Source organism: Mesoplodon mirus (assembly GCF_964341445.2).
Source record: "Mesoplodon mirus genome assembly, chromosome: 16".
Classification (NCBI taxonomy): domain Eukaryota; kingdom Metazoa; phylum Chordata; class Mammalia; order Artiodactyla; family Ziphiidae; genus Mesoplodon; species Mesoplodon mirus.
This window is the reverse complement of record NC_138992.1, coordinates 8,056,294-8,069,269: the sequence shown is the minus strand read 5'-3', so window position 1 is coordinate 8,069,269 and position 12,976 is coordinate 8,056,294. Positions and strand designations below refer to the sequence as shown.

Below are 12,976 nucleotides of genomic sequence, written 5' to 3'. Positions count from 1 at the left end.
TGCACACGCACAAGGTCCTCAGCCGGCCCTGGGCCTCTCCCTCCACTGGCACAAACCAAGAAGGCTGGGTCTGAGGTTGGATGGAGGAATTAAAACTCTCACAGACACGTCCCTTTGTCCTCTGCTGTCCCAAAGGAACATTCTTCCCTTCTGTCTCCGTAGGGATGAATCACCCAGTGTCCTGGAGGGAGGAACCCACCTGTGTCCCCCACGTTCTCCCAAAGAGAGGGCACCGAGGGACCCAGAACTGCATGGTCCACTCCCTGTGCTGATAGGGGAAAGCCCTGTCTCAGGGATCCTCAGGGGTCCCCCGTCTGGCTAGGACAGTGGCTGGAAACACTCACAGAACCCGTCCACCACCCAGACCGCCATCCTCAGCTCTTCCCAGTTCAGAGCCAGATCTCAGAAGTCCGGGCTCACAGGGGTCTGATCCAGCCAGGGGCATGCAAGAAAGAGAAGGCCAGGCTGCCTGGATTTTCCTCTCACCGCCTCTGGAAGAATCTAGAAAGCCACTCTCTCAGGGTGCAGAGGGGAGGGCAGTATGATGGCAATAATCATTGTATCTGGCCCTGCTCTGAGGATTTTACATCCGCTCTCCCACTGAATCTGCACAACAACCCCACTGGGTAACAACTGTCCGCATTTCACAGATGAGGAGACTGAGGGGACTTTGCTCAAGGTCACACAGCTGGAACAGTGCGGCAGGATCTGAACCCGAGACCGTCCAAGTCCAAAGCCTGTGCTCTTTGCTGTCTCCATTTTAACACTGTGCCAGGTGCCCCGTGAAGAAAGAAAACTTTTAATATGCAACATGGACAGTGACTCTCTAAAGAGGGATGCAGGAAGTCAGGTCCCCATTGATGTGACCGTAGATTGCTTTTTATCTCCCCAGCATCTCCAAAACCCAGTAATCCACGGGGCAGGTGCTGGGATACGCTGGTACATAGAACAGAGAAATAACACCTGCTCCTCCCACCCTCCCCAAATACACATCTGCCCCCAAACTGCAGGAATGTACAGCAGGCGTGTCTGACTTGGACCAGCCTCGAGCACAAACGTCACTTCCTCAGGGTGGCCCTTCCTGCCACCCACTGTACACAGGACACATGGCTCTTGTCCTCTTCCTTGTAGCGTGTACCACAATGGCACGTATCTGGTTCTTAGCCATCTCCCCAGCCTGACTGCAGATTCCCAAGGAGAAAGGCTTGCTCTGCCCTTCAGAAGGTGCTTAGAGATTTACAGAGTCTACACCACCCGTAAGCTGGTAAGTTGTGAAACGGCACCGATGCGTACTGTCTACACTGCCTGTAAGCTGGCAGGTGGTGAAAACAGAACCTACCACTAAGTGGTCCTCAAAGATTTCAGCTCTTCGGCTGCCAATTCTGGCTTGGGAGCTTTGTGAGCTATGGCAGACTAGGTCGGTGGGCCTCCCAGACATTCGTTGTCCTCTTCTTTGTGACAAAATTCCCAGCAATGTGCCTGATGAAATTCTCTCCTTCCGCATCTCCCTTGTAGCCAAGGATGGTCAGAAGGTTCAGTTCGGGCCAATGAGATGTCAGCAGAATTTGCTGCAGCTTTGAGGAGAATTCTTTTAAAGATTCAAACTTGGCCTTTTAATTTTTCTTTTTCACCCTTCCGCCTGCTTACTACCTGGAACATGGACGAGATGCCCAGGGATTCAGCAGCCATCTTATGAGCATGAGGACAAAAGCTACACGCTCAGGGTGGCTGAGCAGGACACTGAAAGGAGTCTGAGACTGGGTGATACCCACAGCCTGCTGTACTAGGCCTTCTGGGTCAGCGAAAATATCAGCCATTTCCTTGTTGAGGGCACTGTTTGTTGGGTGATATTAATTCTAACGATACACCCACCATGGGACCTTGGCCAAGTTACTGGACTTCTCTGAGAATTCCTTCCCTCAGCTGTAAACTGAGGTCAGTAACGAACCCTTCTGCTTGTGGAGATGCTCCCAAGACTTTCAGTAGGGACCAGAAAGTGTATTGGAAATTGCAGCATTTCCCTCTGTGCTGGCTGTTACAGATGCCCACCCCAGAGACGATTCCTGTGAAGCCACAGCGACCAGTCCCCAGGGTTTAAGGCAACTGGTTGGATGATCTAGGAGAGCTCTGAGACCAGCTGCTGCACCTCCCTCCATAATCCGCCCGCCCAGCAGGCCCTAGGGAGACGCTGACGCTTTGGACTCTAAGAGGATGACACACTTACCCAGGCCCTAAGTCAGCTGGCGTGCTGGGCCGCCCCTCCCCTCCATCTAGCAAGCCTTGGTCAAGGCACAGCCTGAGGGCAGAGGGCACCCTTTGGAACAGCAGGCAAAGAAAGCTGATTTAGGCTCATCAGACGTAGCATTAAGTCAAGGCTTGCTGAGGCAAGCAAGGCAAATCATGAGAACAGAGGCCCCAGAGAAAATGCCAGGGGCTTGCCCCACCACCAGCTTTATGTGGAATAACCCCTCCCCCCATCTTCCCGGTCCATCTCCTGTGCCCGCAGTGGGGGAGGGGAGGCCTGGCTGAGCCACTGATGTTGTCCTGACCATTCAGTAAGGAGCACATGGATTATGAAGACTGAGAGGGGAGGGTACGTGTGTGGAAGGAGCACAGTCGTATTTGCATAGGAGGGCAGCCATCCCCTTACCGGACAAACACCATGAAGTAAGTCAGAAAGAGAAAGACAAACACCGTATGCTGACACACATATATGGAATTTAAGAGAAATAAAATGTCATGAAGAACCTAGGGGTAAGACGGGAATGGAGACCAGACCTACTTGAGAATGGACTTGAGGATACGGGGAGGGGGAGGAGTAAGCTGTGACAAAGCGAGAGAGAGGCATGGACATATATACACTACCAAACGTAAGGTAGATAGATAGTGGGAAGCAGCTGCATAGCACAGGGAGATCAGCTTGGTGCTTTGTGACCACCTAGAGGGGTGGGATAGGGAGGGTGGGAGGGAGGGAGACGCAAGAGGGAAGAGATATGGGAACATATGTATATGTATAACTGATTCACTTTGTTATAAAGCAGAAACTAACACACCATTGTAAAGCAATTATACTCCAATAAAGATGTAAAAAAAATATATATATATATATAAAATAATATAAATGGCATACAGATGCAAAAAAAAAAAAAACCCATGTCTGGCCCTGGTGCTCTCAGGACAGCCATTTCACAGATGGCAAAAGCCAGCCTCCAGGGCTGAAGCCTAGCACCCAAAGGTACACAGCTGCACGTAACAGAGTTAAGATTCTGGACAGGCCCTTGGGCCTCTGAGTCCTGATACCTGGCCCACTGGGACACCTAGAAGAGAAGAAGATCTCAAAAAGGTCAAGCTCCCTCCGTTTCTCAGCTTCCTTTAATGTTGTCACATCACATCGAGAAACAGAAAAGTTATAGTCAGGAAATGATCTGTAGTGGGGGAAAGGGTGCCAGCCTGGGAACACAGTGGGAAGCTGGAACCCACGTGAGGACGGCGGTTCTCCAAGCAAGAAAGAATCAGGAGGAAAGTCTCTCTTGGATTAGGGAAAAGAGGAAGAGTGGAAGCAGGGCCATCCACGGAGCAGAGGGAGGCAAAGGAGGCCCGTATGCTGAGTCTGAGGCTGTGTTTATGTCACAATCGTGACACCCTGGGGACAGTGCTACTACTCCCATTTTTACAGATTAGAAGACTAGGCCCCTAGGAAGTCAGGTGACTAGCCAAGAACGCAGGGCTAGCAGAGGGAAAGCTGATCGGAACCCGCTTCTGTCCACTGTATCTATTTTGCAACACCAGGAGATGTGCGTCTACACTAGGTCAGCCTGATGGCCTGGGCTGGACCGACCTGGGAAGCCCATCGGAGCCGATGCTGTCGGGCAGGGTGTTCCGTCCCCTCCACCGGGAGGGCATTCCCAGGAAGCCCACAGAGGAGGGCAGAAGAGGCAAAGCCTCCCTTGGCACTGACCCAGATGCCTGCCGCTGCCATCTGTCACTCGGAGTTTGCTCTAAGTCCCAACGGCTTTCTCAGAAGTGAGGCTGGGGGCAGGCGGGGATGGGAAATGGTGGGTTGAGGATTTCCAAGCCTCCGAGGTCTGCCCACCTTCAGTCAGGGGGCAGGAAAACAAGAAGCAATCGTGTGCAAAGAAAGAAATTCGTAAAAGGTCACCATTTCCATTTTCCCTGTGAGCTGATCTGCTTCCAAGAGACGGGAAAAAAAAAATCAGCACCCACACAATGGGGATCAGACGTCCCCCCTGGCCCAGCTCCACCAGACTGGGAGCTCCAGGGCAGGAGCCAGACCCCAGGAGACCCTCCGGCCCACTGCCCCTCCTGCCCCAGCCCCCTCTATCCCCTCCACCCAGAGGCCCTGTGGGTAACATCAGCTCATTGCCTGGACATCCCTGGTGAGCACACAAACACAGATTCCTATGGAAACCGAATCAAATCAAACCATCCAAATAACTAAAGATCCAGGTGGAAGGAATTAGAAATAGCACCAGGAGAGGAGATTTGGGGCCAAAGGAAGTTACCCAGCCCCTGAGCGGGGAGTGACGAGCAGTGGACTCAACCCTGCTGTCCCCACGCTGCCCTACCCACCCCCCGCCCCCACTTATATGGCCTTTGGCTCCACACTGAGTCAAGCGTTGCCATCTATCTCATCACCGTGTGACACTGGGCAAGTCCCTTAAACCCTCGTCTCTTCAGTGCAGTTGGCAACAAAACCTCTTTTAAAGGGTTGTTTTGAGGATTAAGTGAGATGATGCAGGAGGAGACGGCGGTACAGTTTCTGACAAACAGCTAACGCTCAAGATACACCAGCTCTTACAACTCCCAGGGTTTAGTATGTATCTAACAGTCAGATGGACCAAATTTAGGACTATCTCAATAGTACCCTTTGAAGAGTTTCTTAACATCTCCAAACTGGTCTCTCATCTGCAAAGGAGAGTATCATTTCCCACCTTGGCAGGGAAGCCCTGAGACAATGGGTGGGCACGCAAATACCCATTTGCTCCCTTCCCACCTCTTCCCTCCCCTCAGTGGCCTTCCACAAAGTCTCCCCACCTGGAGCAGAAGGGGTAGGGCTGGATAATAAAGCATCTGCCAGCTCTGATATTCTTGGATTCTAGAATTCTAGCCAAAGAAAATAAACCAGAACCCAAAATACTCTCACTTTCCCCACTCATCAGATTTGCAAACACAACTGCCTAGTCTGATGCCAGAACCTTCTCTGCAGAGTCAGATCAAACCACTTCCTTCCTGCAGCCCCAGCACCTCAGGCCAGCTGCCCACCCAGCTCTGTGCTCTGAGGGCTCCAGAGCCTCTCCAAGGGGGGACAAAGTAGGGTCTCGAGAGCTGCCCATCCTAAGGTGACGTCAGGCCAGAAGAGATAAGGCCGAGATCCCATCTGCTCTGGCAGCTAAGCTGTCTCCTAAGACAGCAGCTCTGGAGCTGCTTCTCACTGAGGACCTCTGGGCTAACAGTGTGTATTTTGATTCATGCAAAAAAAAATTCTCGACCACTTTGGGAAAGGAAACGAGTCTGCCCGATTTAGTCAAAATGCTGAAGCACCAAACACTCCTCAAAAAATAACATTGGCTACTTTTGGACACACACAGTGAGGCAGCTCAGCCTCCTTAAACTCAACTCCCAAAGCGCTGCCCAGACAGGGCCCTGATTCCATGAGCCGTAAGGACCAACTAAATGAACAGGAAAGTGGGCTGCCGTTGAGGCATGTCAGTTCTCGGGTCCTTACAGCAGTTCCCCGTCAAGGGCTTGAACATAAACCCACCATAGCACTGTTCAGATTATCTACCTGGCCAGATCTTTTTGGATAGAAATTGCAGACGTGACCTAGAATCTAGCACTGCAGTACATGTCGTGGTTAAGAGAGCTGATCTGGGGTGGAGTTGTGTTCGATGCAGCCCCTGAACAGTTGCTGGCCATGGGAAAGCCTCAGTTTCCTCATCTGTCAAGAAGGCATGAGGGTACAAAGACCCAAAAGATTCAACAAAAGCCCCTGGGAAGGCCTGGGCCCTCGCCTGGCTGCTCAGAGAAGCTGAAGCCCACAGCAGGCAGGAGACCATCATGTTGCAGGAGCTCCCGCGTGAATCCAAGGTCAGGGTGTGTGGGAGAGTCTCCGGGCTGGTACGCTCTGCAGCCACCCTTGACCAAGGTGCTGTTAGTCTCTGCTCCCAGCCCTGTGACCCAGAGAACATCAGCCATCACGGCGCACGGCATCCTTTGAAGGACATCCTTCAGCAACCCACGCCCATGATTTTAGAGACTGCTGGAAATCTGGAGGAAACCTTCACAGATATCATGAGTCAACAAGATCTAGTAGCCAGATCTAAATGAACACAGTTTTATCCAAAGATCTTTTTGGAAAGAACCTTGACAAAGTGTCACTCGGCACTCGGATGCAGCTCAAATATTGTGATTCATTTGTAAGATGGATCCTATTAACAGCTTACAGGAAGAATACATTTCGCCCCTGGAGGACTCAGAATCCAAGCCAGAGGGACCTCTGCATGTGCCAATGCCTCTGCATGGGTGATCGGTCCCTAATCTTCTCCTGTCATATGACTTCATAAATCACTCAGGTCTCAGTCCAATGTCACCTCCTCCAAAAGCCTTTCCCGACCCCTTAACCGAAAACCTGCCCCATCTCATCAACCTGCACCATCGTCTTCCAAGCCCCTACAGTATCTGGGGTTGTCATTTTGCTGAATCCTTCATGTGTGTTGCCTCCCCCTTCTAGGGAGTCAGGAGGCTGGGTGCAATCCTAGCCCTACCCCTCTCCCACCCCGTGACCTCAGGCAAGCAACTGAACCTCTCTGCGCTCAGGCTCTCCATCCGTCAGATGAAGACAGAGCTCGTTGTGAGCAGTAGGAAAGCGAAACAGGGCAACACGCTGGGAATGGTGTGAGCTATTCGTTTAGAACTGAAGCCCCTGGAAAGAGGGCTCACTGCCTGTCAGGCTCATTCCAGTATCCCCAGCACCTAAGACGATGCCAGGCACAGAGCAGGCATTTGTTCAAGGAACAAAGGAACGCACAATTGGGAAAACGCATCCACCTCCCAGGACAGCTCTGGGATTCACTGGGAGGGCTCAGCCCAGGCTGGGGCACGAGGTTGATGAGCCGTATCCTGCCTCCCCAGCCCCTCGCCGAGGCTAACCTCTGTGGTCTTCAGGTTGCCACTCTGCTGATGTTGAGAGGACGTGGCCGCCCGCCCACTGCAGCCTTAGCCACCTTCAAGTTTGCCTGCGCAGGGACCAAACTCCTGTTCCCTGCTCCTGCTACTACCCGTGCCCGGAGAAGGGAGCGCATAACAGCGCTTGGCAAACTGTCAAGAGTGACACAGAAGCGAGGAATTATCTTCACAGAGAAGAGACAAACTATGTTTTCCAGGTTTCTTGAATGACCAAAATTTTAGAAATCTACAGTAACCACAGGACCCAACAATTCCACTTCTGGGTACGTACCCAAAAGGACTGAAAGCAGAGTCTTGGACAGATGCTGCACACCCATGATCACAGCAGCACTCTCCATAGCAGCAGAAGGGTGGAAGCAACCCAAGTGTCCACTGGTGGATGAAAGGATAATTAAAGTTCGGTCTAGACATATAGAGGAGTATTACTCAGCCTTAAAAAGGAAAGACATCTGACACAGGCTACAGCGTGGATGAAACTTATCTCACGTGACATGAGGTGAAAGAAGCCAATCACAAAAGGACGAACACCGTGCGATGCCACTTACGTGAGCTACTTAGAGTAACTAACTTCTTAGAAACGGAAAGCAGAATGGTGGTTGCCAGAGGCTGGGGGGAGGGGAATGGGGAATTAGTGTTTCATGGAGACAGAGTTACAGTTTTGCAAGATGGAAAGCGTTCTGGATGTTGCCAAGGGGAAGGGGGTGGGAGAGGGATGGACTGGGGGTTGGGGGTTAGCAGATGCAAACCATTACATATAGAATGGATAAACACCAAGGTCCTACTGTAGAGCACAGGGAACTCTATTCAATAACCCGGGATAAACCATAATGGAAAAGAACGTAATAAAGGAGTGTATAAACTTGTATAACTGAGTCTCTTTGCTGTGCAGCAGAAATTAATGCAATTTTGTAAATCAACTATATTTCAATAAAAAAGTTAATTTAAAATTTTTTTTTAAAAAGAAAGAGTTCTGAGATGGATGGAAGTAATGGTGGCACTATATTATGAATGTACTTTATGCCACTGAAGTGTGGACACTTAAAAATGGTTAGGATGGTAAATTTTATGTTGTATGTGTTTCACCACACACACAAAAATAAAAATTGGAAAAACTTCATGATAGAGTTGGTAGACCGGGTGTGTTATTGGACCAATACTGATTGGGAAACATCACATCAGGGTTCCCCTCTGTCACTGTCCTCTCTACACAAGGCTGGAGCGACTTTCCCCATTTCACAGATGAGGAAACTGAGGCTGAAGGGAGGTGAAGCATCTTGCTCTGGGTCAAATAGCCAAGAAAGGGCAAACCCGGCTCTCGAGTCTGAGTGAATCTGTGGCCTTGACCTTGGGGAGGAGGGACATCACAAGGCTGCTGCAGGAAGACAAAACCACAGAGGGGATAGCTGCTTCGGTGGCGGGAGCGGGACCAAGAGCTGACATTTCAGTGACAGAGAAAGTACGTTAGTCTCCCTGCCCGGAGCCCCGCCCAGCCCAGCCCCGAATGATCAGCCAGCCCCTGGGGCTGCCACTCAAGCTTCACAGCCCCCAGAGCCCATCAGACAGCCAGGGCCACGGCTGCCACAGCTGCTGCATCTTTGCAGCTCTACTGCCCTGTCACTCATCTCTCCCTGTTCTCACGAGGGTGGGAAACGATCAGACAGAGGATCAGATGTCATCACCCTCAGCTGCCTGCACCTCACAACCCTGGACAAACGATTCCCCTCTTTCTCTGTCCTTCAGTTTCCCCAGCTGTAAACTGAGGGGCTGGGTGAGCCAAACCTGGGACGCCTGGAGACAACCTATTCACCTCCCACTTTCCCAGAGCACCCCCATGTGCCCAGTGCCCTGTGAGACAAGAGACCAGCGGGCGGAGCTCTGGCCCGGGGACGGGAGAGGCAGAGACCTCGGCCCGTGAACGGCACAGTGAGAGCACGGGCTTCCTTCCTGCTCAGACAGACCTCGGTGGGATGTCCAGTCCCAGCCTCCGGCCTCAGTTTCCCCATTGAACGATGAAGATAACGGTACCTCTGCTTATGCTGTTGTTGAGGAGTTAAATGAGATATTGGCCGGGAAGCCCTTAGCACAGGGCCTGGCTCGCAGGAAGCACCGTTAAACCAGCCTCATCAGGTGTTGGCAGAACGGGAAGCTCTCAGGGCTGGAAGCGGGAAGGCCCGGGGTCTGGTGCCCTCTTCCTGTCACTGCAGGGGACCTCAGGCAAGTGACTTCCGAACCCTGACTCTCTTCTTCTTAAACAAGTATAACAAAGAGTAGAACCAGAGGCCATGTCCCACGAGACCAAGCGCTCCTTGAAGACCAAGGTCTGTGTTCTGGGTGCCGATGCAGCCAGTGAAGTGATGGGTTCGGGTCCTCCCATCCTTTGATGGCCTAGAAGGTGCAGGGAGCTGACCGTCTGAGTCACAGTGGGACAAACGAACCAGACACGGTCGGTGATGTGTGGGGCTGGGTGACTAGCCATTGTCCTGGGCCTGAGGTACTCATAGCCCCGCCTCCTGGTTCAGTCTTGGACCCAGGGAGTTGTCCTAGTCCTACCCATCCCAGGTCCCTCTCTGTTCCTCTGCACAAAGGTGGGCTGAACCCACCGGGTGGCCTGGCTTCCAGCTCTAGTAGGGCTGCAGGCTCGGTCAAGACCACCCTGCTGAGCCCCCACCAGCAGTGACCCCAGAGGAGAAAGTGTGCCTGGAGGTCTGACCACATATCCTCCCACCCCCAGGGACATGTGCAGGGGGAGCTGGTGGTTCAGGGGGTTCCCAGACCCCGGAGTCTAAGGGTCACTTCCACATGTCCATCCATGCCTATAACCTGCATTCTTGCAGAGAGTATGGCCTCTGCTTTCTGAGCAGTAAGTCCGCTGTGAACAGCACTGGTGTCTGAGTTACAGCCGGGAGAGACGGGGAGGGGGCCCTGAGGTCTGGGGGGCCTCCCTGTCTGCATGACCTGGAGGCACCACTCATCTGTAATAAGATGATACCAGAACCCACACCCAGGGCTCCTGCAAAGAGTAAATGAGCGCATCTAATTAAATTAAAGTAAAGTAAAGGCGGCATGCTTAGAACAGTGCCTGGCACATAGTAAGGGCTCAAAATCAGTCATTCTTACTGTTTTATTAATTTTAGAGATGATGGGTAAGGGAGGCTCAGAAGAGTTGAGTAACTTGTTCAAGGGCACACACCTTGAAAGGGTCAGCTAGAATTAAATCCGGTTGGCCTGACTCAAAAAAGAGGGGAAAAAAGATACTTTTGTTCCAGATGCCATGACATCTCAGCTGTGGCCTGACTGTGGCAAGTTTCACCGTCTGGGTGGCTCAGTTTCTTCATTCATAAAATGGGGAGATGCCATCCCTGATCTGAATTCATCCACTGCAGATGCACCGAGGCTGGGACAGCAGTGATGCTATAAACCCAGGGCTGATGAGTCAGAGAGCTGCTCCTGGGGGGTGAGAGGGCATCTTCAGGCTCAGCTGCTTTTAATCACAAACCCCTGGGGTGGAAATGACCTGCCCCAGCCCAGGCTTGTCCCTGCAGCCTGCCCCAGACGCCCACTGGCAGCGAGGGAGGCGAGAGGGCCCCAGGCTGGTCCCTCCCTCAGGCAGGCGGCACCCCTGCCAGCTCACGGAGTCGCCTTCCAGCCAAGCCAACACCGCTCTTAAGTAAATGGCACGTGGTGGCTGCTAACCCTTGCTCAGGCTGCCTGCTCTTGGCCGCTGCTAGGAGGCTGTAAAAGCAGGTTTCATGGTCAAATCACACAGGGCACTGTGGTAGCCGTGCAACTGAGGGCCAGGCATGCTTAACCTCTGAGCCTGGTTCCCCAGCTTTAAGAATGGAGACAGCAATCCCGACTGCATAGCGCTGCTGGGGTTCAGTGGGGTGTCCCCTGCAGAGTTCAGGTGCCACACGCCTGGGTGTCCAGGGCCTGGTGCACAGTGGTGGCGTAGTAAGTGTGCTCTGAACAAGTCAGTGTTACACAGTAGGATGTGTTGGCCTCAGAGAACAAACGGCCGGACAGAAACCAACCCCTCGGACACACCCCGTGGGTTCCACGGGCGCGGGTCAGGGGGGTCTCCAGGTATAGCCAGGATGACGCCTAAGTGCACTAAGGCCCACACACCTTGACTGTGCTCTTCGCACATTCACCTCCCTGAGTTCACACCAGCCACGTTCCCAACCCCTCCCCCTCTTACACCTTCCTTCCAAAGACAACGCCAAGATTCCCAACCTCTGGTGGATGGTGGGCCGATCGTTGAAATACGAGACTCAGGAGGATGAGTGAGCTATTTGGGGTGGGGAGGGGGTGAAAGGTATGATGGAGACGCAGGGCTCAGAATGGGCCGGAAGCCGGGGCACCTGTGTGATGTGCAGGCAGAGGTCCAGGTGAGCGTAACGGCCTGCATCTGGTCTGTCTTCGGTCCGGTCTTCTCCGGGAAGCCCACAAGACCCGGATGTGCTCAGGCTTCCGGCTCCACCCCCAGGACCTGGCACAGCATGGGGCCCATGCAGCTTTGGGATAATGAGTCCAGGATTTACAGTTCCTGAGGTTCTGACCCGCCCCTGGGCCATGAGAGGCCAACCCACTCTCCCCAAAACTTGTTTTTGGACAAACCTTCAGGTGCACCTCCCACCTTGTTCTCATATCAACCTGGAGCAGAGATGGGGCCAGAAAACCACAGAGAAGGCTGGTTTCACTTTCCCAGGCAGAGCCAAGAACATCAAGCCTCTGCTTCCTCCATTCCCTCCCATCGCGGGGTCCCAAGCCCAGTCAGTGTCTTGTCATTTCCTCCGTACATGCCCCACGGCTCTGCCCAGCTCTGCAGGGTTGAAGGGGGCTGGATATCTGTCCTGCTTTCACAGGAGGTAACTGGCTCCTACGCCCTTGGCCAGAACTCAAACGCGCTTCTCTCCGGGGAGAGAAGCTGAGTGTGGGGAATCAGCTGAGGCCACTTCCTTCTCTCCCCTTACCCCTAACATCTGAACACTGATCCAACCAATGGGAGAAAGAGGAAAAGAGAGAAGACAGAGTAGGAAAGGGGGAAGGGAAGCCACGTCTTCTACTTGCCTGAACATCAAACTCTTGCAGGAGGCCAGTGATGGTCTGTGGAAAGACAAGAGAGATGGTCAGTTTCATCAGTTTCCCGGGACAGAGAAATAATGTCAGAACACACGGACCTCTCCATGCCCTGAGTCTGTTATATCTACCCTATGTCCTTTGTGGGGCCTCTCTAATGCCTTACAGAGAGAGACTTTTCATCTCAAAGAATAGCAGTCCAGCAGAAGAGTAGACACTGTAGATGGATTCCTTTTTGACTGCAGCCTTAGTGAAAAAAAGATCTGAAGGTCTAAGCTGACCATAAGCTTGAGAGATACAGGATTGTAATTGCCTAGTAACTGATCTCTCTGTCTCCATCTATGTGCTACACTTTTAAAGCTCAAACCTGACCATGTTACTGCCTTTAAATTTCTTCCACGGCAGCCTATCATCTAGATTAAAATCCAATCTCTCATGGGTGGAAGAGGAGAACAGAGCATTTCCCTCAATCCAACAATTCTGAGTGTCCAGCCCAAATTCCATCTTTCACCAGAGCTGACACTGGCAGGCTAAGCCCAGGAAGACAGGAAAGGGGTCCTTGTCCCCTGGGTAGCAGTGAAAGTACAGCTCAGCGTTGAAGTTGGAGCCACCCTGGGCCAAAGTTTCCAAGAGATGTTACTGGCATGCTTTCTTCTCAGCTCAGAGATGGAGTTCCAACACCCCCTGAAAG

The 12,976-nt window shown here is 52.5% G+C and overlaps 1 protein-coding gene across 2 annotated transcripts in view; it reads right to left on the bottom strand.

Annotated features, from left to right (window-relative positions):
* NDRG1 (N-myc downstream regulated 1) overlaps window positions 1-12,976 on the bottom strand; it is a 57,081-nt gene that overhangs the window by 29,184 nt on the left and 14,921 nt on the right. For both annotated transcript variants that reach the window (XM_082600760.1, XM_082600761.1), the window contains one exon: window positions 12,277-12,312. In XM_082600760.1, coding sequence (XP_082456886.1) covers window positions 12,277-12,312 — 36 coding nt within the window. The remainder of the gene's footprint in view (window positions 1-12,276; window positions 12,313-12,976) is intronic.